Source organism: Strigops habroptila, chromosome 7 (genome assembly GCF_004027225.2).
Source record: "Strigops habroptila isolate Jane chromosome 7, bStrHab1.2.pri, whole genome shotgun sequence".
NCBI classification, from domain to species: domain Eukaryota; kingdom Metazoa; phylum Chordata; class Aves; order Psittaciformes; family Psittacidae; genus Strigops; species Strigops habroptila.
In genome coordinates this window covers 18,675,389-18,701,199 of record NC_044283.2, presented here as the reverse complement: position 1 = coordinate 18,701,199, position 25,811 = coordinate 18,675,389, and the positions used below count along the sequence as shown (strand labels likewise).

The following is a 25,811-nucleotide window of genomic DNA, read 5'->3' as shown; positions in this document are numbered from 1 at the left end:
CTGCATGTTTGCATTCAGCAAAATGGAGCGTTACCTGAAAGTTTGGGCAACTTCCGAAGCAAGGCAAACTTTCTTTGGACCCCATGGAGAGGAATCCCAAATACAGACCTGCTCAAAGGAACTAATACTCTGGCTGCGAGCTTGGAATAAGTGCTTAAAATGCTCCCCTCAGGCAACGGGGGAGGGAAAAACAGGTTACAGGCAATGCTTTTTAAATAAGACGTTCCTGCCGTAGAGAGCTACCCATCCAAAGTAAAAGCGTTACCGTGTTCTCCAGTATATTTTTCCTATCTGGCGGAGCATGCATGTGGATTCTCAAGCCTTTTTGTCGTGTTTTAAATATTTGCAGCTTACCATTGTATCTGCTGATTTCTGTTTGCATATTGTAATTGCTCTTATCTTGTTTTGATTTCTTGGTAAAGTGGAATAGATATGGATAATTCATATGTCCTGTAGCTATTATGAGTCAAGGCTGTAAGTGGATGACTTTCTGGCTCCAAAGTCCTAATTGTTTCTGAGTAGCTGGAGTATCCTGTGGGTTGTTGTCTGGCTTGTAGCATGGGTCTCAGCTGCCGGAGCTTCATTTTTCCATCATGTATTATTCCTAATGCTGCTAGGAGCTGATTGAGGAACCAGCTTATATGGAAATACTGAAGATTTATTTTAATCACTAGAGTTCCTGCAATAATTTCAAGCTAGTAACAGAACAGATAATTTATGTCAATGGCTTTTTCATAGTGCAGAGAAGAAAAAGAGAAAAAAAAAGGTTTGATCTTAATATTAATCGTATGGTGGATGGATTAACTGTGGGTAGGATTTTACCAGTGTGCTCCTGCACTGCACTTCCTGTAGCACTACTGGCATCTGCGTGCTGCTTTGGCTCAGGGGATCACCTTTACCGATCTAAAATATTGCAGGCGGCAGGTACTAGAGGCAGCTTTCACTTTTTGAATCATTAACGTTTGCTGTCAACATAAAATATATTATATTCTCGCTCACATAATGACAGGATGGCATGTTGCTTAATAAAGGCCTACATCGCTGTAGCTGATCAGCGTCCCCAGTGCTTCACAGCTTAATGAAGGTGATGTACAGTAAGGTTGCGAAGATTGATAGAGAGAATCCACATGACACACATTCTGTCAAGTCTCTCTTTCTTTCCTGAGTTCATCCCCTTCACTGTTTAAGAAACTTGTTAAAAATAAAACACAGATTATATTTTCATTAATATAATTTATATGGCACAAGTCCAGTCTTCCTTTTTTTTTTTTTTTTATTTTTTTTAATTTACCTTCAAAGGCACAAAAACATCCAAAAGGTTAATGGTGAATTATCCTTAATTATAATGATTCGTTATCATCAGTGCAGTTAAGCTAATTTATTGTTTGTGTCTGAACTAAGAGAAGAAAAGTCTGTTGGAGTGAAATAACGCACAGTAATTAGCCTTTTGTGTTTAGTGACTGCTTTATCCTCTTAAATGGTACTATAAAATTAAGACTATAGTTATGGAATAACTATCATATCAAATAGCGGTCGGAAGACAGTAAAATGTGTGCGAGCAGCACAGGTGCACCTGTTACAGATGTATAGGCAAACAGTAAATACCAGCGTGTCAGATGAGGACAGTTTTAGGACTTGAGTGTTAAATCTGGCATCATCCAAAGGCCAAATATAAATTAATAACAAGAACACTTGCTACTAATGTGTCTCAGATTAGAAGCATAATGTCATATTCAGAAACATTGATTTTATTATCATGTCAACACTGGCCACAGCATATATACTTCATTTCAGCAATTACATTTTTTTAGGTGACACTGCAGTCACTGTAGGCAAATGAAAGCTGCGATGAGCAGGATTTTTTTAATACTATTGTTTACATTGCTCCAAAAGCCCACTGGAGGAACTTCAAAATGCAGATTACCAAAAGTAAACGTGTTTAAGTAGGTGGTTCACAGAGCGAAGCTATTTTTACAAATGAAAGCAGTAACAGATCAGCAGGATACTTTAGAAGTCTACAGCATCAGTTATAAGCTACTGACCTGCACAACACAAACCTGAGAATGATGCTGAGAATCTACCTTTCAGTCAAAAACTAGATTATCCTTTAATGAGATCAGAGATTTCGGCCAAGCATCAAAAAAGGTCATTTCTTCATTATAAGATTGCTGCTGGAAGGTTGTGTCTCGCGCTAAAGAAGACGGAAGTCTAATTTTTATTTTTTTGCCTTTGCCCATAATAATCATAAAGAATTGCATGCAGTGAAAATCACTTAAGTGGGGTTTCAACTTGTTAAAGTTCTGCAGTCCCTTAAATAGTAGGAAGAAAAGCAACTGCTATTTCAGAGCCTCATTTTGCAGCCTCTCAGCTCCCTTGCCCCTTGGCCTATTCCGTGATTATCTCCTAGTGTCCTGGTAGACGTAGAAGTTGTCTGGTAAATTATAGCTCGCACCAGCTGCACCGAGTCTTTGTGCCAACAGACAAAATCTTTGCTCTCGGCTGCACTGCTGCATCCAGCCCGCGCACTGCAGACACACCACGACTCCCAGGGACAAAATCCTCAATGAAATGCACCTTCAGCAGCATTATTGTACAAGGCGGTCCTGGCAAGAGTGACATAACCGGTACTGAGCAATTCACATCCATGGACACTGTGTTAGTGCCCTACGGACATCTGTCTTCAGAAAGTGGCACTTTCCGGGTTGACTTCGGTCCAAATAGAAGTTGGGAAATCGTTCAAACCACCCAGTCAACTGATGGGAGTCGAGGAAGACCTGCTGTTGGCCATCCTTAACACAATGCTGGAAATGCTCAGGGTGGAAGCCGTTAGGCTCAGTTGACTTTAAATGGCTTTTAACCATTCAGCACCTAATGCCTTTTCAGTTTTACGTGTGTTTTGCAGTATACCTGTATCAACATAGGTGTTTGGAGATGAGTTACAAGGGTATGTGGTACAGTGCAGGAGGAATTGCTTCATCAAGCAGCATTGACGTATGGGACTGCACTATTTGCCAAGCATTACTATGTGTTTTCCATAATTAGGAAATGGTTTTGGTGGATACTTTAGCATTTCAATTGCTATGCTGTAGTGGATGTGTGTTATTAATTTTGTCTTGCTTAGTAGGTCAGTCAATACCCTATCATACTAGCATATAAAAGGACACTTATTCCAGATTTATTTGTGTTTATCACTACTCTCTTTGTAAGTTGTGGAGACAAAACCATTTTGCACTGCTGAAGAGGATCCATGCAGACTAGACTTTGTTTCCTACCTCAACCAAAATGTTTCACAGACCCTCTGTGTTAGCGTTCCCTCACTGCAGTGTGCCTGCTGTCTGGGGACACTTAGGAAACTGGCTGGGACAATGTACGTGTTCACACCAAGCAGGTGAAAGGCTGCGTGAACTCATTATCCGTCACCCAAAGGTGAATATAGGAGTATTTCAGAACGCACTTCAGCTGCCGGGACCCTGACATGTAACTGGGTGGCTATGGTCTGTCTGTACATCAAGTACAACAGGGAAAGAGCACAGCAGCATCTCTGACCCATACTTTTTTATGCCCATATGGTAGCCACCACCATGACTGACCTCAAGGATTATGGTCAGGTTCTGTAGAAGTGAAAATGTGACTGTCTCCAGCTTGAGCTAGCCTCCAGGGCTGTAGGCTGTAACAGGCTGTGTCTCTTTAACCTGAATGCATCAGGAAATGCATGACAGACCTTGCCCAGAGGTATTCATCTGTAACTTCTACCTGCACTGGTTCGCTCTGAAGCAGGAGAATAAGGCCATGCTTTGGGCTCTGCTGTTAGATTTAATAAAGCTTTGAATATGGTTGTTATCGAAGAGTAGAGGGAGAGGGAAAGTCGTTGCCCCTGGACAGAGATGTGATGAACAGCTTATGCCCTCCTGTTTTCCCCTCCTCTTTGCATACCTGTATAGAGCTAAGAATGATCTAATACTTAGTGGTTATTTTTTCCCGGCAAACAAAGTCAATTCTAGTGACCCTGTGCCACGGCTTAATCGAGGCTTAATTCTTATCACATGATATTAGAGTTAATAGATGCCTGGTAATTAATGAAACTATTTCTGCGTTGGTGTTTCCTGCAGTGTGCTGCTCTGGTTGGCGAAGACCAGCCTCTTTGCCCAGATCTCCCAGAACTTGACCTCTCTGAACTAGATGTGAACGACCTGGACGCAGACAGCTTTCTGGGGGGACTCAAGTGGTACAGCGACCAGTCAGAGATCATCTCCAATCAGTACAGCAATGAACCCGCCAATATATTTGAGGTAAGGCAAGGCAATGCAAGTGCACTTTGCTCTTTTTTCTAGCCTGCTGGACAACAGTTTTACTATTTTTCCCCTATTGAGAGACAGCAAACGTGGTGATGTGTATTATGGGTTCTGAGTAATCCTCATGATCAAAACAGGGCCTGCGATCTGGAGGGAGAGGGGGAAAAGGCCTTGAAAGGAATTAAATGGAACTTTTGATTTTTGAAAGCAAAGGGCTAAAGAGTGCCTAGAGCGCACTGCCCTGTGGCGTCACGGCGAGGAGCTGCACAGTTGTCAGCTACAAAGGAAAACAAAAGCCAAAACGTGTTTGTTGTCTTCCTCTTGCATTCCCCAGCAAGAAGCAGAGTACAGCACAGCAGCTAGCTGATGAGTAGCTGGAGCATTTCTAGTAAAGGTTTTTTACCACTCAGAGCCTTACTGTGCAAGCCACTTGGACACAAATTGAGAGGTCCTTGCAGTTGATGTATAGGGGAGAAAAAGGGGTGGATGTGGCAGAGGAGGCAGTGAGGGCTGTCAGCAGTTCAAGAACCAGCACATCGTTTAGGATGTTTCATAGATCTCCTGGTGGAGAGCAGTCTTAAAATAAAAGCTGAAGGGTATTAGGAGAGATTTAAATGTTTTCTTTACAATTCTGCCTTGAGGATCAGGCTGTATGAGAGGAGGGTTTCTGTCTCTTTATCTCTGTCTCCAGTCTTCTTTCTTTTGTCGTGTAAAGCCTTCATGATTCTCCACTTCCTAGTGCCCCTCCTGAACCCTAACCTCCCTCCCTCCTTGATGATGGGAGATGCTATAGATCGTCCACTGACTGGGAAATTGGACAATAAATTGATTAGGTATCAGGAAGACCTTGCGCAACAGCAGGCTACGGGTGTTGCCTCTCGCGCAGCAGGACCGCAGCTCCAGGCAGTACGGCTAGCCCACTGGCTCAGGGAAGCCCTGAATAGCACAGTGGAGTTGAAAGGCTGGGAAAGATTAACTGAAACAGTATAGTAAAATGCTGACCTAAGATGACCTGAATAAAATCCTTATTTTTTGTATAAAACTCTAAACCCCTGGTGATCTTCCTGATGTAGTTACTCTGAACTTGTACCAGTGTAACTGACAGCAGAAACTAGTCCTCTCTATTCGATTTCTATCATTTACACCCAAGTAACTTGGAATTAATATTATTCAAATCAAAATGAAATGAGCCCTGCAAAGCCCTGTGCTTAGGCCCTCTTTTTTCATTAGTTGTATAATGTTCCACTCCTTGTTCTACAAAGTTTCCAAACCCTGTCTTGTTCTTGAATTGCAGTTGTACCGCCTCAGGCAGGGTAGGGTTTGCTGGTGTGTAGGTTTGGATGGTCAGCAGCAGGGAAGCAGGGGGGTAGGGGACCCAAGCTAGTGTGGTTAGAGCATGGCTTTGCCTTTTTTTATAACTGAGGAGACGTGTTATTCCCCATTAATTGAAAGCCAAATGCAGTGGCATTTTCTTTTTTGAAAAATCAATTGAAGATGCAGACTTTCAAAGTGTTAAGTTCCACATAAGTAATATAATTAAGCATCTACCATCTCTGAGCATACAAATTGAGAAAAAACAGTGGCACGAACAGAACTAGATTCTTTCCTAACAGACAGATTCTGTTGTCCTCTTTGTCAACACCTGGATTTCCTCGCGCTCATCAGCTTCAGTTGCAGACTGCATCACTGTCTCTCACAGCACAGCTTGGCCCATAGTTACCTGTAGGGGCAAATTGTGCTCTAATAGCATTTTGCAATACTGCAGTGCAAAATTAGACTGTTTTCAGCTTCGTAGTGTCATATATTTAAATTTTTTCGTTGCTTGGCCTAGGAAGATGGGAATGAAAAAGTTATTTTCTCCTCCCATACATTAACCCTGTCCCCATTCTCCATCGTGCAGCTGGATACATTGCACTATTTCTCGCCTCTGCCGCTCTGTAATGTGACAACTGAGGGTGCTCAAGAACAGAAGAAGATGTGTTCTTCCTCCAGAGACTATCTCACAAACTCTGCGAGGAACTATTTGTTTTAGCTGAGAGAATGAAAGTTTTGTGCAGTTTCCCATTTGGTAATATCTAGATTTTTCCATATTGATCTGCATTGGCTTTTATTTTTAAAGGAAATGAAATAACTTTTTTGTTTCCTTTTTTCTCTCTCTTTTTTTCTCTCAGATCACTGTGGGAGTAGTATTTTTTAACTAAATTAAGCTTCCAGATGAGGCTTAGTCATACAAAGCCAGAAATACGGTCTGTTTGGGGTGAAAGGGAGAAAACCAGAATGGCAAACAAATGTTGGGAAGTACAAGAGCAGTGTTAATTGCACAAGCTATACAGAGTTAATTGCCAAACCTAACCTTAAATGAAGCACACTCTCCTTTGAGGTACTGATACAGTACCTGGGGCATCATGTAGGTGAGGACTAGTATTCAAAAGCCATTTACAAAGTTCCTGGATTTCTCTGGCGCAGTTGTTTTTAAGAAAGGCTTGTATTTCAGAAAGTGATTTTTCAGGCTTTCTGCAAATTATATTCCTGGAAGCCCACTTGAGCCAAGCACCCATGAGCTCAGGCACTTCCAGTGGCAGTGGGAGTCTCATAGACTAGAAATTATTAATAGTGATGGTAGCAATCAGAAACCAAGTGAGATAAAGGTCCAATTAGTCTAGATAGTATGTAACTGTTGAGTATAAATCCCTGCTCTCATTTGCTTAGGTGTGACGAGATACTGGCCTTCACCCTAGTATTAAAACACGTTTTGCAGACGCACCTAATACATCTCTGTGTTATTCTACTCACATGCCAATGTAACTGGTAGTAGTCCCAAATCAAGCCTGTACCATCTGTCCCAGCACAGAGGCTCTTCTTATCAGTGTGGGCACATAGATGTGTTATGAATATGTTGATTTCTTTCCATCGCAGCTGGATCACTTTTGTTCTTCACCTAGTTTTCTTTGCCTGTTGTTCTGACTACTGGAAAGATAAAATGAAGGAGTTCTTGCCCTTCAGGGCACTGTCTATTGACACAGGTTCATGCAAGTAAATAGTTAACAAGTTACCCAAGACCAGTTATTTAGATGGTTCACTGCATCATTCACTTTCGTGTTTTGCTTTTGTGAAGAACTAGACTTTCAAAAGTTCTGTTTGTAAAAAATTGATTTGGCTACTCTTAGAAAATCAAAATTATTAGTTCTGCATTTTCGAAGCCAATGCTATGTGAAAACATGAACCATACAACTTGATGTGGCATGAGTGAGAAGGCTTTTTGTTCACAAAAACTGTTGTCCCCGAGGCTTCCTCAAATATACCATACCCTGTCGTGTAAGGTTAGTCATTTCTAAAATTATTTGTGACCCAAGCTTAGCATTATGGAGAGAGAAGATACCTACGGTGGATATATCTCTTTGCTGGGATTGCTTACAAATAACTGAACTGATGTAGCCCATAGATAGGCAATAACTGTTAAGGTATAATGAACTTGTGCAAAATCATAAAGATTTCCAAGTGTGGTGTTCTCATACTTGGCAGAACATTTTTTTTTAGCTTTCAAAAACCTTCAGAAAACCCACATTGCTTGCCCTTCTGTGGATTTAATTTACTTACGTATCTCTGTATTCCAGAAAGATGCTCATATTTGATGACTTTATTTTAATTGTTTTGCGTAGGTGTAGCCCAGGTTACTTTTCAAGACTGGGCTATGTGCCGTGTATTTGGAAAGCCTAAATAGGCTACTATGTTTGATTGTAGGCTGCCAAAAAACGCTGTATGACAAGCAGTGAGAATCTGGGGAGGGAAAGAGATACACAGTGAAATGCATACTGTCTTGCCCCTGGCAGCAGGGAAGTTCATGGAGATAAATGATTTCTTATTTATTTGGAAGGATTTGCATCAGGAAGATGATGAGGGTGGGGGGGATAAGGGAGAGCCTTAAACATCACCAGGGTAATTTGCATTGGTTCATATTATAAACTTCCTCGTGTTCTGTGGTGTTGCCAGTCTCTTTCACGATTTCAGGTTATTCATTCAAGGTTTGCAGCCAGATTGATTAATGAATTACCAGATCTTGTGTAAAATGACTTGGCCTGACTTTTAAACAACCACCAATGTTTTCTTTGCCAGTCTTGTGACTGGTGTTAATGGGTTTGCAGAGAGCTGAGCCTATATAGACTTTCTGTACTGGCCTCCCCTAGCATTTTTTCCACTTTTTAATTTTCTCTGAAACTAGTAGCCCAGGGCAGGCAGTTCAAGGAGATATAATCTCAGGGAAAAAAAGACATAGTAGTCAAATCCTTGATGGCTGATGCCCTTCAGTGCCAAATCAGCATGATTTATCATAGCCATCTATTCAGCACAACAGAGGCTGGAGGTGAGCTGCATGGTGTACCTCACACAATATGCATAACTAGAGCTCTGAACTTTGAAGGAAAGCCTCAGAGCTATTTGCAAAGTGCTGGTGCTTAGTGAATACTAAATTACATTTAGGAAATAGTCTACTGCTACCAGTTATACTTCATTTTTATTCTTGACACAGACACCTAAATCAGAGAACAGTAACATTTCAGAGATTATGGTAGCAGTTTGGGTATGTTCCAACACTATAATAGGATCAGAATTTTAAGGCCTTTTTTATTATTACCAATAGTCACTTAGTTTCTACTGCAGCGTACTTTGTAGGGAATTACAGCTTTTACTAAAAAGATTAAAATGCTATTATGCAAATGATTGCAGTATGTTATTATGTTTACAAATTAACATCCATGGCTCAACACACAAATTAACTAACTATTCCATCTATATTATTAAGGATTTAATAAAGTAACTGTTGATAAAAATGAGGAGCTTGGAACAGTTAATAGGAACTGATTGTGATTTAACATAGAACTTAAACATTTTGTTTAATGTTCTAGATGGTATAATGGCAGAATAAAGCTTATCAAAGTGCTTAAAAGAACTGAGATTGTGTGAATGGCATAGCAGCATGTCTAAGGCCTCGGAGAGCACAGACTAAATAGCTGAGGACAGTAGCATAGAGTGGGCAGCGTATCAGTGAATCTGAAGGTAGCACAGGACCATCTCGTATCAACATGTAGTTTCCTGCTCTAATAAGTAGGAGTTTTGAAATTCAGATTCATACACATCGAATGTTTTACATGATAAGCACACGTAGGGTGCTTGGGAACTTGTGTCCCTCTAAAATGCATCCTGTAATGATGTGTTTCTATGGCAAATGGGATTTTACTGCTGAGAGTACCGCTGTATAGCAAAAAAGGGGAAGGCTGAGTTCAGGCTGAGATGACTTTACAAACAGCGCTGCAAATTGCTATTCCTAGCAGTTCATAAGAGATCATAAAAGCAAACAGATAAGAGCTACTGAGGTCCTAGAGAAATGAATGTACAGTATGTGGTTATGAGATAGATTTAGTAGGGAAACAGACAACATTGTAGGTTTAATACAACAATAAACATAAAAGGCAAAAGATGCAGATTTGGGGTAGGAAACTTTATAAGAACAATAAAAGGTAACAATGTATCATAAAAACCGCATGTGAGACTGGGAGAACAACCCTCCGTTCCAGGGGAAGAAAACAGCAGAGGCTGGGTGAAAGTGCCGGAATTTTTATATTCCTAATAGAGCAATGTCACATTTCTTGTGTGTTTGAATGCGTTACCTTTTCCAATGTCTCTGGCCTGACTCGGATTTCTGCATCTACTAAATAGGAGACCAGCACTGTAACATTACATCTATGGGAATGATGTATGTAAACTATAATCTATGACTAGCTATGCTGACATTTAAAAAGGCTCTAGCAGTAAGTGGAATTTATTTTACTCGAGCCAGCTGCTATGTAATTGGGAAGAGTTTATGCAAATGCTCTGTACCTAGTGTTAGCAAGGTGTGCTGCTGCTCCCTTTTCTCTCCTGCTTGGACAAATTACAAACTGTCTAAACACATCTCTGTTTTAATGCAAGAACCTTGCATGTTGGTTGAAACCTTCAGGCAGGAAAGAAGTCCCAAATGAGAAAAAAACAATTGCTTTGAGAGCTTATTGCTTGATGTATGAGGCCACCACGACCATTCCCCAGGCACACAATCAAGAAAATGCAACTGATCCGCTTCACGTTCCTATTAAGGAGATATTTCACCTGGAGCAGCCATGGCTTGAGATACTCACCATGTTTCTGCTCTGCTGAGCACCTGTCCTCTTTGCAAGAGGGAAGACTAACACTCACCAGAGCAGTAGTAAGCTAATTAGGTCATTAGACAAATGTCTTGGCCCAGGTTAAAACCAGCCCTTGAGGACACTGTGTTACACTGTGTTCCCACTGGCTACATATCTAAATACAAACTGGTGTCAGCTGCCATACAGACAAAAATGTAATAGCCTCCCTTCACAGAGGTCATCTTAAATCCACTTTGGTCACAGTCACACTCCACATCTGTTTTAGTGAGATGCAGCTTCTTAAGATGGCATTTGGACTTCATAAGCACACAAACAACCGAGCTATAAATTGCTACTGCTGGAGTTATTTTGAATAAGTGTATACTGTTTCATATTTATAATGGTGAGTCTTCATAATATTCTCAGTGAATATATAACACAGATCAGTTCAACAAGCATGAAATTGTATGTTGTCAACTTGTCACATAAATAGAGCCATATTCTAGCTTACGATAATGTTGAACTAAATATTTTCTCCCTAGAATTGCAGAGAGGGCCACAAAAAGTGGGACAGTGGCTATGTCTTTTGTTAGGAAAAAAAACACTCCCGGAGTCATTGCTGGTGGGAAGTAAATATTCCTGATGAGATTCTTCTGGTTTTTTCTTCCCCATTTGCTTAACAACAGCCACAGAAAGTTTGCCTATCTTAGACAAATGCTAATTGGTTAAACTGTTAAATTTATTTCCCTTAATGGTTTTATTTCTAGAGTAACCTCTTTTTTATTTATTTTTTTTTATTGTTGCTATTTTTGCACTGTGCATCATTGCTAATTGCTACTAAATGCTCCATCTTAACCCTGGCATGCTCTTTCCCTGCTGCCCCATCCCACTTAACATTAACTCAGGCCCATGCCATTACAGAAGGATAAAATTATAGCAAGGCTTAATTTAGGAATTATTTTTTTTCCTTGGTGCCACTAACTTATTGTGCATGTGTAGGTCAGGAAGAGGAAATTGCACGGGGCAGCTTTGTGGCAGGGAGAAAGTTTTGATATTGAGTTGTCTCAAACTATTTGTTTCCCTGTGAGCAGAAATATACAAGGAAAAGTTTGTGTGTGCATGTGTGTCTGTGAAACCTTATCCACTTGTAGCTCTGTGGTTAATACGCAGATGCACCAGAAGTGTGCAACCTTTCTAGAGGAGTGCCCCTGCCAGCTTTCTGGGCCTTTTTTTCTCCAGTGCCTGGGGTTTTTTTCAGTAGCTTTGTGCAGGTGCATACAGGCTCCTAATGCCTGTGTTTGCAGGTGATGGACTGCAGCATTGGCATGCACAGGGATCCGGCTGTATGAATGCATGCACAGCCTTGGGGGCTGGTTTCAGGTCTTGGTGGAAATCAGTCCCTTCGCAACAGAGAGCTGGTGGCTTTGGCTGAGTTTTCCATCCTGACACAATGGAGCAACAGCCTAGCTTAGTAATTATTGAGAAATTAATTAGCACTTTGTGGTGGTGATGAGTCTGAAGGGCCATGTGCTTTTTACCACATGCAGTAATCACTGGGTTTTGTTTATGAAAGCACAAAACCAAAACCTATTGAGATTTTGGTGTTGTCATGAAGCCTGAGCTGTGTGATGCACCGGAATAATGCTTCCATTTCCTCACACACATCTGTGCTTTTGTGCTTTACTGTGAGTAAACAATGGGGTGCTGGTCTGTAATGGGTACTTCTAATCACTAAGGCAATAATCAGAAGAACAGAGTATTTTCTGTGAGGAGCCATGGTGGCAGCCTTGGGCAAGCGTTGTTGACTTGTTGATTTGTGACAGCTTTGAATTGCCTGAACTGCTCACATGAAGTTCAGGAGGATCAGCCCTTCCAAGCATGTTACAGGGTTAGAGGTGTCAAACAGGCAGAGAGAGCTTCCCACACCTTTACACTTCTGTCTGCCACCACCTCTGCTCCTTGAGGGCTCAGTGACACTGAATCTTTATAGGGATTTGGAGGGGCAGTCCATCAAGTAGTCCGATGGACTTCACATCTCTCCTACAGGAGATACACTTGCCTGAAAATAGAGAAACTGGATGGAAAACTTGTTTCTCACCCAGGAGATGACTGTCAAGAAGGTGGTGATAACGGTTATCTGGAGGTTTGGTCAGAGGAAGGTTTTGCTTCCAGAGAGCTGCTAGAAGAAACAACGGGAGTTTTCTCCTGGAATGGTAGTTTCTCTTGGAGGGAACTCACAGTTGTTTAATTGTTTCTGAAAGCAGTCTTAAACCTGTATGAAAAAATCCCCAAGAGTTGTTCTCCCAAGTTGCTGTTTAAGCAGTGACGTGATGATTCAGGAACTGCATTGGAGAATGCAGCTAATAAACATTATGGGAGTGAGACTTCTCACTGGGATTTTGACACTGGTGGGAACAGTGCACATTTCCACAGAGCAGCCAGTGACCCTAAGTGAACAGCAGGTATGATGAGAGGTTTAAAAGTCTGAGGTTTAAAAACCTCTCATTTAAAAGTATTCAGGTGTGGGGTTTTTTTTATCTTATTTGCATCAGTTGACAAGCTGCGTCTAGTTATGATGTGCTCCACCTTGCCAGGCCCTGTGGGTTGAGACTGAGTGAAGAGGACCTTGGGTCTGTTCTCTTCACTTCAGGAGGGCTTGTTGGTGAGGTGTGGGCAGCCAGGTAGTGCAGGTGACAGTGTGGCTGGTAGAGGATGAAGAGCGAACTTGGGGCAGGAGAGGGCTTTGCAGAATCACAGAATTGTTGAGGTGGGAAGGGACCTCAGGAGGTCATATGGTCCAACCCCACCTGCTCAGGCAGCACCACCTAGAGCAGGAGGTTGAGGAATTACTTCTGTGTTCCTCTGCTACTGCTTGTCCTCCCATTGAACTGTCACTTTATTAGGACTGGTAATGAGTTCCTGATCCCATTTGGAAAGTCTTACTCTATAATCTTAAGCAACTATGGAATCTCCAGGAGGCATGTCTGTATGTAGCAAGAAGCCCGTCATGGACAAATCTTAGTTTTCAGAGGAAGATGGGCGGCAGTCAAGGGTGTTCTTAGTCTGGCATAGCTTTTCATGTCAAATTTTCGTATAAGGAAACCTACCTCTTGGGCTGGTCTTAGCTTCCACAGGTCCTTAGCCTGTCCATTTTCATAGGCTTGTTGCTGGACTAGTGAAATTCTGCAGTTGTCAGGTAAAAAACAAGTCATATGGAATTATTTTAATAAAAAAGAAACCGTAAGTGCATGCTTACTGACATCTGGTTGGATGTGTCCTGTAAGGCATTTGACCCTCCAGGTGAGCACAAAAGGAGCAATAGGCTTTTATTTCTACCTATCTGGAAGAAACATGCATTTTTAAAATTCTTTTTCTGGTTTTGTGTTTGCTTTACTTCCCTCCCCCCCCCCCCCCATCAGGACTGGTGTGGATTTTCTTGGCTGTATTGGCTGTCCTTAAAAGCCCAAAAAGCACTCTTCACACTAGTATGAAGATACCAGGCAAAACATTACCAATTGTCACCTCAATTGCATCTGGAGAAAAGCCAGAGAAACTTGTGGGGTTTTTTTCTAAGGCATAAGAAAATATCACACTGTCCTTTACACTACAAAGACATTCATCCATTTCCAGTGAAGGGCTGTCAAACTGCTTCTGCTTGTATGTGATGTCATTTTCCTTGCTGTTGGTCCCACTCTCGTATAGGAAGGGTCAGGTCAAATCCTTCTCTGGAGACCAAGTCTCCCATTTGCAGAGGAAATCTCTCGGGCAGAGAGGATAACGTTACAAAACAGAGGCTAACATTTCAAAACAGCTCTGCTGCCTCTGGCACAGTCTAGAGCATCACAGACCAATAACTCCTATCATGTCACTCTTGCAGCACCTTATTATCTATGTTTTTCTGTAAATCCAATCCGAGACTGTCATTACCAGTTTCAGGTAGGTGAACACCATCTGGGTGAAATAACCATGTGCCAGTGATCGGCTGGAGGGGGCTCCTGTTAGTTAATCATCCCTACCTTCCCTTTGATGAGTTAATTTGTCTGTTGAGCCATGGAGGAGCCCCCAAGAGCTCCCAGGAGCCCCTTGTTAAAATTCTGCCGACAAATGGGAAGATAGGGATGATTTCACTCCTCTTGCTGGAGCCTGTGCTGTCTATGATACTGCTAAATCATCCATAATGCATAACTTTCTATGCAATCTTTTTGTTACAGTTCTGGCGGCACATTACTTCTTTGTGCATTTACTTTTTAAACATTGTCACTGGATACCTAACCCTCCTGAAAATCTCATACCATGAATTAAGGTTAATTGCAGTACTTCCATGGGGCCTTTTAGTCAGTGACATGCCAGGTAGGTTCCTTGACTGTGGTGCTAGGCTCCCTCCCCCCAGTTACTAAACACAGTCTTTATTTGCCTGTCTCATGGTAATACCTAAAACCCTTGTAGTAGGGGGATAGTCTCTTTGTATGTACTAGTGACAATCCCTGTTTTATGGTGTGCATTCTGAAGTCCTTGGAAGGAGCAAAGGTAGTGAAGGAAGGAAAGAGGTGATCCTAGGGGCTTGTGAGGGAAGGTAAACTCAAGTTACTCTTCCTTCAGAAGCCTGGGAGTGCTGCTGTCTAACTAGGCTCCTCTTCCTCCCAGCCAGCTGAAGGTGGTTACAGCCTGCAGAGCTTGACCAGCCCAGGGAATAGAGTTCTAACCTACAGCACAGCTAGCAGGTGCTAGCTTGAAGTTGCAGTTGTGTTGATGTGATTTGGGACTACCAAACCCAGGGAGAAGCTGCCTTAAGTAGTACCTCCCAACATGGAGACTTGTTTATCTCCAGACCTAAGAGAATAATTAAATGGAAAAATTAAAAAAAAAAAACCCAAACCAAACAAAACAACCCCCCCCCCCCCCCCCCAAAAAAAAAAAAAAAAAAAGACTAGGAAGCTAAGGAATATTGTCATTTGGAGGGTGCTCTGTTCCCTTTTTAACTAGTCAGACAGGACTTGTCAGCTGTGATACAGTGGTCTTACAAGCCAGATCAGAACTACTGCTATGTCTCTGCATAGTGCTGATGGGTGCTGTGGGTGGATTTATTAGCTTTCACTCAATATTGATGTTTGTCCTAGGCTGTGTTTTGAGAGAGAGCAAACCTCTCCTGCAGGAACACAGGGAAAATGGTGGAGGGACACTGGAGTAAACCTGTAAGAGTCAGCTGGGATCCTACCAGCTAGAGGTGACTATAATGTACCCAGCAAGTTTCTGCGGAGTTAGCTGGCATCTCTGTATTGTGTTTTCAGAACTGGTTGGGAAGAGTTATTTGTCTGTGTCTTGTACAGACCCAAATGGTGTCCAAGACTTGAGTGCTCTGCTGCAAGTGCTCAGGGAACTTTTCCAGAATACCAGGGATCCTAGCATCACAGAATGGCTTGGGTTGGAAAGGACCTAATTTCAACCCCCCTGCCATGGGCAGGGAGTGGAAATCATGTCAGGGTCTCCACACTGAGTCAGTTCAAGTCCAGTATGGTCAAGAGCTAGTAGGCCATGGAGAGCTAATTCTCAGCTGCAACATCGGCATCGCCTTATACCCCAGTCCTAGCATCTGCAGCTCTGTGAACACAGTCCAGATGCACTTGAACTGCCTCTTTGTGAACCCGGTCTGGACCCAAGAGGACTTGTTAGGGGCAGCCCTGTGCTGTGCAGAGGTAGTTGTCCTCTTTCTGGATCTCTCGCAAGATTAGACTTGTGAAACGTTGATTTTTAGACCCAAAGCTAAAGAATGAAAAAGACCTATCCCTAATCTTCAGCCTATAATAGTTCCGATTTCCTAATCTGTGCTTTTGAAAATTGTGTGTATGTTTTCTTAGAGATGTGCCTTGGCCCAGCAGGCACATCAGAAACTGCAGAAAAATGGCTTTTGTGGGTACTGAGCTTTTGTGTCAGTCCAACTTGAAATATCCAGGAATGCTGCCTTCTCAAGCCGGTTACTCCAAGTTGCACCATGCACATAGCAGGAACCTTAAAGTGGACCCTTCCACTTGATCTCTCATTCTTCCCTCCTAGGCTACCACTCCTAGGAGGGAGTAGGCAAGCTCCTAGGATGAAGCTTGCCGTCCATCACTGAAAAATCAGCTATTTCCTACAGCTTCTGTCAGACTGCTTTTTTCCCCAGCCTGAATTCACAGGGATGAGCAAAAATCCACTCCTGCCTCTTGTCCTTCCCTACACCTGCTTCTGGGAGTGCAATGACAGATATCAGTTTTATTGTGTGCCAATGTTACCGCTCTGTTTACAGCAGATTTAAGAGTTTACATTAGGCCACAGTGTTATCTTCCAGTTCTCCTAATTCTATCTGCTGGCAATCCCAGCTATGTGGTTGGGGTGGCTGCCCCTGTCCTAAAGGAATTTGTGTCAATTTCTGCAGGGACAAATCCTCCCTGTGCTAAACCGCTTTGCAGTATTTGCTCAAACTGAAATTTGGACAAAGACGTTCTGTCCACATCCACCAGAAGAGATTGCCTTTTTTTCTGATGCGCTTGGAGGTAGATGTGTTGGAAGCTGCCTGTACCTGGCTGATAACTGAGACCGAGCATCTACGTAGCAAGATCCATGCCCTTTTCTAATTTGTCTTTGAATGACTAATGTGTCTTCACCGAGTCAGCAAAAGAAGAGATCCTACAGTAGAATTCATTGCCCTTCTATCCCTTTTAACAGAGCTGCTAGGTTTTCCCAATTCCTCATGAAAATCAGACTTTAAAAGAGCTCTTATAAAGTTGTCCCTTAACCATATTGTCCAGAACTTCATTATATTCTCTAGTCATTTCCAATCAAGACTCATCATGTACTGTTATTTCTTTAGAATCCTTCCCTAACCTTACTGGTATATACCCAATTAAAAAAAGAGTTCAAATCTTTGTGAAAATCCAAGTTGCAGGGATTTGGAGATAGTCCAGATTAGTCCTCATCACTGTTGCTCCTAGAGAGTCAAGTCTGAGTTGAGCGTGGATGACCTCAAAAAAGAAGAGCAGATTTCATTGCATCACACAGGAACCATGCATAAGTTTGCTGAGGTTCTCTTGGGAGGCTTTATGATGAGAAATTGGTCAAATTTTGCATGGCTTCAGTTTTCGTTGGAAGTGTTCTGTTTGGTTCTAAACTTTTAACATTGAAACTGCTAAGTGGTAAGCCAAATCTTTCCCGTGTGGGAGGCCCTAGCAAAATAGCTGTATGTGTGAGGAAGACGGCAGGACAATAGTGTGGCATAATAGCAAAGGAGTGAAAATGCTCATAGACTTGGAATGAAAACCTATAAAATATTGCTGACTGCTACTTGAATGTTTGAATCCATCTGAATTTTTTCTGTGCAAAGAAGATGTGTCTCCTAGTGTCAAATTGGTACACTCCAGAATTCCTGGAAATATCTACCTCCCTTATTCTTTGGATACGTGCAATTGTCCTTTCTAGTCCTGAAAGCTACTCAACTAATGAAGGATTGGGGCCACTTCACCTGATGTTCTCCCTCTCTGGAATCCAATAATTGTTTTGCATCAGGGAGTAATTGTACCTATAGGTATTAGACAAACCTGCTAATTCAGACTCTGGAACTCTTGAGTATCTTCCCAAATTGCATTGCGTGATTTGGTTAGATTATATCTTATCTCTAACCTTCTTGCTTCAATAAACATACACTATCTAGCCTGTCTTCTCACACCTTATGCACAAGAAAAATCATCAGGATTTAATCTGTTGCTGGTGTTAATGGCACGATTCCTCATCCTAATTCCAATTCACTCTGCCTGATATCACACAAATGCCTTTGAGAAAGTATTTTATCCCTGATCCTGTGCCAAAGACACTTTCTTCCTCCATCACTGCTGTCTGACTTCCTACAGACTTTGTAATGACCTTTGCAGGCTGTGGTAGATGACATGGTCTTACATACAAAAGTCCGCAAATGAGTGCCACATCTCAGGCTGTCACTTCAGCTCAGAAGGTCCCTAACAACAGATCCCTGATCTTGAGCTATTACTATAGCCAGAAAGTGTAGTCTGTTCACTAGCGGAAAAAAAAAAGGATGGAAAAAGAATACAGTAAAAAGGGGGGCAGCTTTTATAGTCTCTCTTTCAGTCTGGCAGGTGGTTGGACATTGCAGACACCCCATGCACTGCCCTCTCAGGGCTCTGCTCCCCAATGCTCTTGACAACCATTTTTCAGTCCTCTTCTGTCAACTGGAAGCTCATCTGGAAGTGCTTTGAGACAGAGACTGTGTGCACTGTTGGTGTGGGTGAAATGTCATGCCCCGCTTGGAAGGAGAGGTTGGTGTTGCTGGTTGGAGCCTTGCTCTCCATCATGCCTGTGGGCAGTCCCTGGCCTGGAGAAGTTGGTTAATCTCTGCACATCAAATCCCCTGCCATAAAGCAAGGATTATAATCCTCCTTTCTTGGTCTTATCTGTTTGGACCGTGAGTACTTTCTGCAGATACTTTCCCTTATGATGTGACTGGAGATCATTCAGTGCAATAAGGCTGTTGTCATGGTAGTGCTAGAGTAACACTTAACCAGGAGAAACTTATATTGCAGGAAATGGACAGTAATGTTAACCATCATAATGAGGATGGAGCCTTATTTTTGCTGCATGACTGTGGAAGGAAAGGCCAAGAAATAGAAGGCTAAAATCACTGAACGGACACTTTCAAAGACAGGGCTTGCTCAGCAGCCAGGTGACAACAGACATGTTGTTTATTTGACAGAGAGGCTGTGAACTTAACTCCTGACTCGAAAAGAAAACTTGCTTCCCAAATGATGACATATGGAGGGTTTTAATGGCAGCTGCAAGACATGTGGCTAGGTTATGCCACTATGCGTGAGTTTATAAAGACGCTAGGTATATATCTGGTGAGGGAATCTGTGAATTCCACCACTATTTCAGAGTGAAAACATTTCTCATCCTGAAAAGAGAGTTAAAGAAAAATTGTGTCTGAGAGGACAGGCTCTGCCAGCTCCAAGGCAGTCGGATGTGGTGCCTGCCCAGTAAGGGAAGGAACTTCTGTTCAGCTGCATGGTTGGGTTTTAGTTTGACATTGCCCAGCGTTTGTATCTAGAAGTTGGCCTTCATCAAGGTAGGGTTTTAAAATTATTTTAGAAGTGCAGAGACTTGAGGCAACAATAGCAGCAGGGATGCTACACCACATGACTGATTCCAGTCTTTCAGACTGACTGTAGCACAAGTAAAATGTATGTAAAGATGGAGAACATTTGTGCTTTGCTTTGGGGTTTCCTGGGTGTGATACCTGGGTGTCATGGTTTTCAGTGAAGAGCAGAGGAACAGATGAATCTTGCTTAAGACTATGTAAAAAGAACCACTTGTAGCCTCAAAAATTTTATGTGTTTTAAAAATGAAGTGGCTTCATTAAAGACTTTAGAGTCTTGCAGGTTTACCCCAAAGAAAACACTGGCAGCTCCACAGTTCAGCTGGCAGGGAACCGTGTCAGACCATGGAGCCTTGCCCCTATGTGCAAGTCCTCTCACGGTACCAAAAATAATTTAATTTTCTTACAAAGTCCCAGGCAGTGAGCTAAAAACGTCTCGCTCAGATACGCATTTTGGAATTTCAGAATTAAATGCAATAAAGCAGATTTTTATTTTTACTCTCTTTTGATGACATACGCAATGAGAGAGTGAGGACGCCGCGTTACAGTATCTTTTGATTTGCTATTTGCTATGTGTTAAACATTTATATTTCAAGGAAGTGTTTGTACCTATACCGAGTGTTTGGCAAATCCAACAGCTCATTAGATGTTAACAATAGCAATGCTGCTAAATACAAAGGATTCATAGGCAAAGTACCCCTCAGGCTGTATCTCTGAGAGAAAAAGCGGCAAATAGAATCAGAAACTAATTAAATAGTCAGCTAAAGCGAGCAGAACTTTAAAAAGCTCTAAAACTACCAAAAATGGAAACATATTACAGTTATCTGCATTCACAGCGCAGAACAAGTTTGGTAGTATTTAAGATAATTCTCTAGTGCCTGCTATTTTTAGTCCAAGGGTAAGCTTCTGTAAGAGCCTTTCAGCATTGCATCCCTTTAACCTGGCCTAACAAGCTAAGCCAGTAAGCTGTCTGATTTCCGTCTTACAGGAGGCAGAGAGATAGCTAAAACAAACCATTTGTGGTGCAAACGCTCAGCCTATCTTGTCTTAAGAGCTTTCTTCGTATAGATTTTTTTTTTCCAAATGTCCCACTATTAAGCACTGCTTGTCAGAGACCAAAATGTCAGGCTTGGCTGTTTGGAAATCGTAGAAGCACGGGAGTGAAAAGAGGATTTTATAGACCCAGCCTAATGGAAATAAACATTTCTGCATTGCCACTGGTGAAACCCAATCGGAGCAGTTTAGGCTATTGCTATCGATGTGTCTGAGGAAAAAGGCATGTATGTAGTTTTTCTCAGGGAAGAAAGGGCAGACATAAAGGGCCTGATTTGCTTCTCAATTACGCTTAATCTGTCCTGGTTTAACTCCATTGACTTCCCTGGGTGATGCTTCGTTTGTGCTGCTCTAATCCAAGGGAAGTCAAACTGGGGTCGGCGTTTCGCTCCCTGTGCTGCCGGCACTCGGGTTTGGGGCACCCTTTGCGTTTGAAATAGGGGGCAAGGCCATATGCAGCTGTAAAACACTGCAGTGCTCATTGCACACTGGTGGTTTGCTGCTTCAGGTGGATGAAACTTTGCAAAACTCACTTACAGATAGCTCTTTTTTACTGGAAATTATGGTGTCTCCCCTAATATGGAGGGTGGGGGGAATGCAACCGTGTTTGCTTTCTCTTCTCGCCCCTAACCCCTTCCTCTCTCTCCTTTCCTCACCCCACCTTTCCCCATAGTGTGTATGTGTGATCCGTACATATGTTTACAAAACAAGATTTTATTACTACCTAAACACAAGTGGTCCCACCCGCTACTCTCAGCCAGCTGAGCAAGACTTGGGCACAATATCCTGTCCTGTCTGAAACAGGTGGAAACAGAGGTCGTGCTGCCTGAGTTAATGGTAGCAGCTCCAGCTTTCTGCCCCCAGAAGTGTCACTTAAATGGTTTTTCTCTTCCCAGGACACTGGATCAGGAGTGCGTCTCTTTTGTCTTGGGCTTCCAGTCCACAGCTCCCTTCCTCTTTCTCTCCCTCTCCCCCATTTTGGGTGCTGATAGAGCAGGGCAAAATATTTTGATACAAAGGGAGTCCATCTGAGTCAGGAAATCATAGGCTGTGTTAAAGCCAGTGATCTGCAGGCTCCCGCCTCTGCTTTAGTAGTCAAATGGCTGCAATTTACTTACTATTCCTGGGGTTAGGCACATCCCATGGGGTTTTTGGCTGTGCATCTAGCAGCTGCATAGTCTCAAATTATAACTTGTGTTAACTTCAGTAGGGACAACTTTTAAATTGAAGATGCACTTGACATGAACAAATACATCAGTGCATTTCCAGTAAGGAATGTGAGCACAGCATCTACTGCACTGTAGGCAAGATGGACCCAAGCCACTTTTAAACTTACATTAGTTTAAAATGTTAGTAGCACTGTCGTGCTTACCTGCAGAACTCATTTGATAAGGAGGAAGAATTAGACCTTACTGGCCTCTGGCTGGACTGCTGGTAGTCCCAGGACATGCTGGTACAGATACAGTATGCAGGAGCTGCTGCTCTCAGCTTGATCATCAACATACACAAAGAACAGAGGACCAGGTCCCCAGCTGGTGTAAATCTGCATAGCTATGTTAAAACCTGTGGAGAGACCCTAATTTACAGCAGCTGAACATCTGGGCCCAAGTTCCTTTTGTTTTGGTTACTAGCAGGATTAAATAGAAGTACCTCAAATTATTTATTATAGGTACTGTGGCAGCATCTCAAACCCAATTGTAAATCAGGACACAGTTGTGAAAGGGTTGTGTGAACACATAAGAAAAGGACAGTTGCTGCCTAAAGGAACTTATGGCCTAATTAATAATGATATTTAGTGCATTGATAAGTACCACTGAACTTGACTGCCTATTATGGGTCTTTTCTAAAGAGGGCAAAAAAAAGTGCCCAGGTTGATTTTCACTATTTCTGATGAAAAAGGGACTGGTTAACATCAGTACTTTGCAAAGAAAAAGACTGTCTTTTCATCCTACAGGTGGAGGGCTGGTGATCAGGAACACGCATTGTTAAAAGATGAGCAGAGAATGAACAATATATTCAGTTTTGACTAAGAAAAAAGTAGAAGAGAGGCAACTGCCCTGGGAACTGTAGCGTGCATCACAGTATGCATGCGCTACATGACTCTGCTAGGCTGATTGAAGGTAAATGAACAAGGTAACCTTAGTGTAAATTAGCAAATTAGTTATACATTTTAGTGTCAACCCCATTTTATCAACATTATCTGTGAAGACCAGTGAGTTCCAGAAAACATAGAAACAAGCCAACAGTGGATGTTTGCTAGAGGAGGCTTTGCAACAGATAGCTCTTCTCTGATCTTTATTTTCTTTTAATGTTTTCTGCTTTAAAATCACCATCTCTAGTTTATGATTCTATTCGCATACACAAAATTGCATTGAAAGAGCGTTAAAGTCTTATCACCTAGTGACAAATCAAGGAAATACATAGTTAAGGATATTATGAGGCATCTAAACGAATCCACATGTTTAACTGGCAGAAAATTCAGACACATCTCCTCATCCTGAAGAGTGTCCTCAGTGGGTGTAGGGGTTTACCAGGATGCACTGCTCAGTCACTGCTTTTTGAGGCAAGGGCTTATTTGCCTGCTGGGAAAGCTTACATTTTGTTTTCCTGGGACTGTAAAAGTGAACTGGCAAAAGCCTGGCAAAATGTACCTGTGATCTGTGCTGTTAAACTCTATATGTGTTAGCACCTTCCTCACTGTGGCATATCCACATTCTCACTTGGTGCTTTGTTATAATGAAGCCTTTTACTGCTTTTAGCCTAGGATACTCACAGTACTGGTACTTGGGGTGTTCTCTCAGCCGAGCATCTCCTCATATATGGGAATGCCACTGAAGTTTTTAGAAACTTTTTTAGTTTGTTAAGAGTGTACATATCTAAAGATAATTTTTTTCCTCTTCATGGTGATTTCCTCAGGTTTTTTAGGGCTAATGTCTACTATCTCTGTTTAGTTTATCTCGATAAACCGCCTCTCTAAATGGTATGTGTCACTCAGCACGTCTGCTGGTACATACCAGGAGGATGGTGGAGCCATTGCTGTGACGCTTAAAGACAGGAGGATAATTACATAGGTAAAACAAACAGAGAAATGCATCTTTAGCCTTGTAAATGAGTTTTTGTGTTGTGTCTGAATAAACTGTTTTAGCCACCTCAGACCAGATGGCAGCCATCCAGTTAGAACACAATAAAAATTGATAGGTAGCCCAGATGTATTAATGATGTACTGATCCATGCATGCTGCAGGTCTAAGAAAAACTGGTGTTTTTCTTCCTGTGAGACATGACTTGTGTTTGTTGTACCTGTTCAACAGGCATAGTGGTAGGTTTGATGAAGCTGAACACGCTAAAAAATTAAAACACCATAAAAAGCATTTAATGAACTTGATTCCTTACAAATGCTAATTTCCTGGTCAAATTAAATTCCAATTTTCTAAGAGTAAAAGCACCAGATAGAAGTGTCATATTTTGTGGTTTAAAAAGGAGGTTTTGAGTATGTGTTCCGTTTGCACAAAACCCAGTCTCTGCATAATTGAACAAAATTAAAAAATATATGTAAATGCTTCTCTGCTATATTGTATATAATTTTACCCTGAAATTTATATTTGTCTAGAGTCATAAATCTCTAGAAAGAAGTAGGGATTATGATAGACATCCTGACACATCCAATATAATTAAAGCTAAAGCAAATGCAACACTGAAACACAGAATGAACAAAAGCAACAAGATTGTGCTTCATAGTTTGCAAAGAAAGGGTCTGTACTACCACTCAAGTGCATTTTTTAGAGATGTCTGTCATTATCAAGAGGAAAAAGAAGGTTTTACATCGATTATGTGTATGAAATAATCACTGCAAAATATATGTAGCTCCTTTTTTTTTCCCAGAACATGCCATGCTGCCTAACAAAGGTGTATGAATGTTGAAAAATTTTATGTCAGTGCACAGAGAGATTAGTGTGGGCATGTACCATAAATCAAGTAAATAAATAAATCTGAGCAAGCAGTGTTTGAATATTTGGACTGAAATACTGCTGACACCGTCGCTGAAAGCTCTGCCATGGGGAGAGTCCCAAATGTCTTCCCTATCTTACATTGTAGCATGTAGCCTTCCCCCCCCACCCCCCCCCACTTCCATCTTTCTGCAATACCCATTCCCTGTCAGAGCTCTTCTGGATTGAGACCCTTGGTTAGGAACTGTAGCTCTCTACCCTCCTGTGTGGTTTAGGTGTGTAATAATAATTACAAATCTCCGTCTGGGTTGTTGCTCAGGACTTTATCACGTGCATGAAGGATTGCCTGTAAAAGGGGAAGGGAGGATGGGTGTGAGGTGATGTGTGCTGCTCCAGGGTGGTGGGCTGAGAAGGCAGGCTGCGTAACCTCCTGCACCCCAGGCAGCGAGCTACTCGTGCGGTTCAGGATGCCCATCCTGTGTCCTCCCTCACCAGCAGCAGCTCACCCATGCTTCCCCACTAGTGCTGGCAGCAAGTAAACTTCACCTCCTCCTTTGCTTCTCTGGTCGTCTTGCACGGTGAAATTCCCAGCCTTTCTTTTTTCTGTGTCTCTTCATCAAGGTCTTCCTCCCCTTTGCACTTCTGCCCTTCCCCTGCTCTTAGACATAGGCAGAGTTTTGCTTTGATGTGGAGCTCTGCACTGACCTAGCCTGCTGCAGGCAGGGCAAGACATCTTGGGTCTTCTCCTGCTGCAGCTCCTGACCCATGAAAACCAGGTGGTCTTACCTGGCACTGGGCAAGGCAGCATCAGAGTTTGTCCACAACGTGCCTCAGTGTTTACAGGCATGCGATTCCTGGTAAGGGGTTTGGTAATACTTTTACATTGTCAAGTACTATACAAGTTAAAAAGCCCCTCTGGTGAGTCAAACTGGTCCAAAACGTAGGTAATGCATTTATTCAGTAATCAGCAAATTAGCCTATGTAGTCAGTAAATGTTGCGGCCCAAACTGCTGATAAGATGATTTGCTTTCAGGTGTTTTCTCAATATTGTGCTCAGCATCAAGTATAAGTCGAATAGAGTGACCTTTTGATACTGAGTCAAATTGACTACATTTCCAAAGATTCTGTGGTTTCAATTACCATAAATTTTTGATACTGGGTCTACCACCAGTGCAGTGGTTCCAGCACAGCAATATCTTATCACTGGTCCCCTTAACACAGTCAATGGC

General features: G+C 42.2%; 1 protein-coding gene across 2 annotated transcripts in view; it reads left to right on the top strand.

Annotated features, from left to right (window-relative positions):
• The window catches only part of PPARGC1A (PPARG coactivator 1 alpha), a 359,086-nt gene that overhangs the window by 294,292 nt on the left and 38,983 nt on the right, over window positions 1-25,811 (top strand). For both annotated transcript variants that reach the window (XM_030492192.1, XM_030492193.1), the window contains one exon: window positions 4,110-4,289. In XM_030492192.1, coding sequence (XP_030348052.1) covers window positions 4,110-4,289 — 180 coding nt within the window. The remainder of the gene's footprint in view (window positions 1-4,109; window positions 4,290-25,811) is intronic.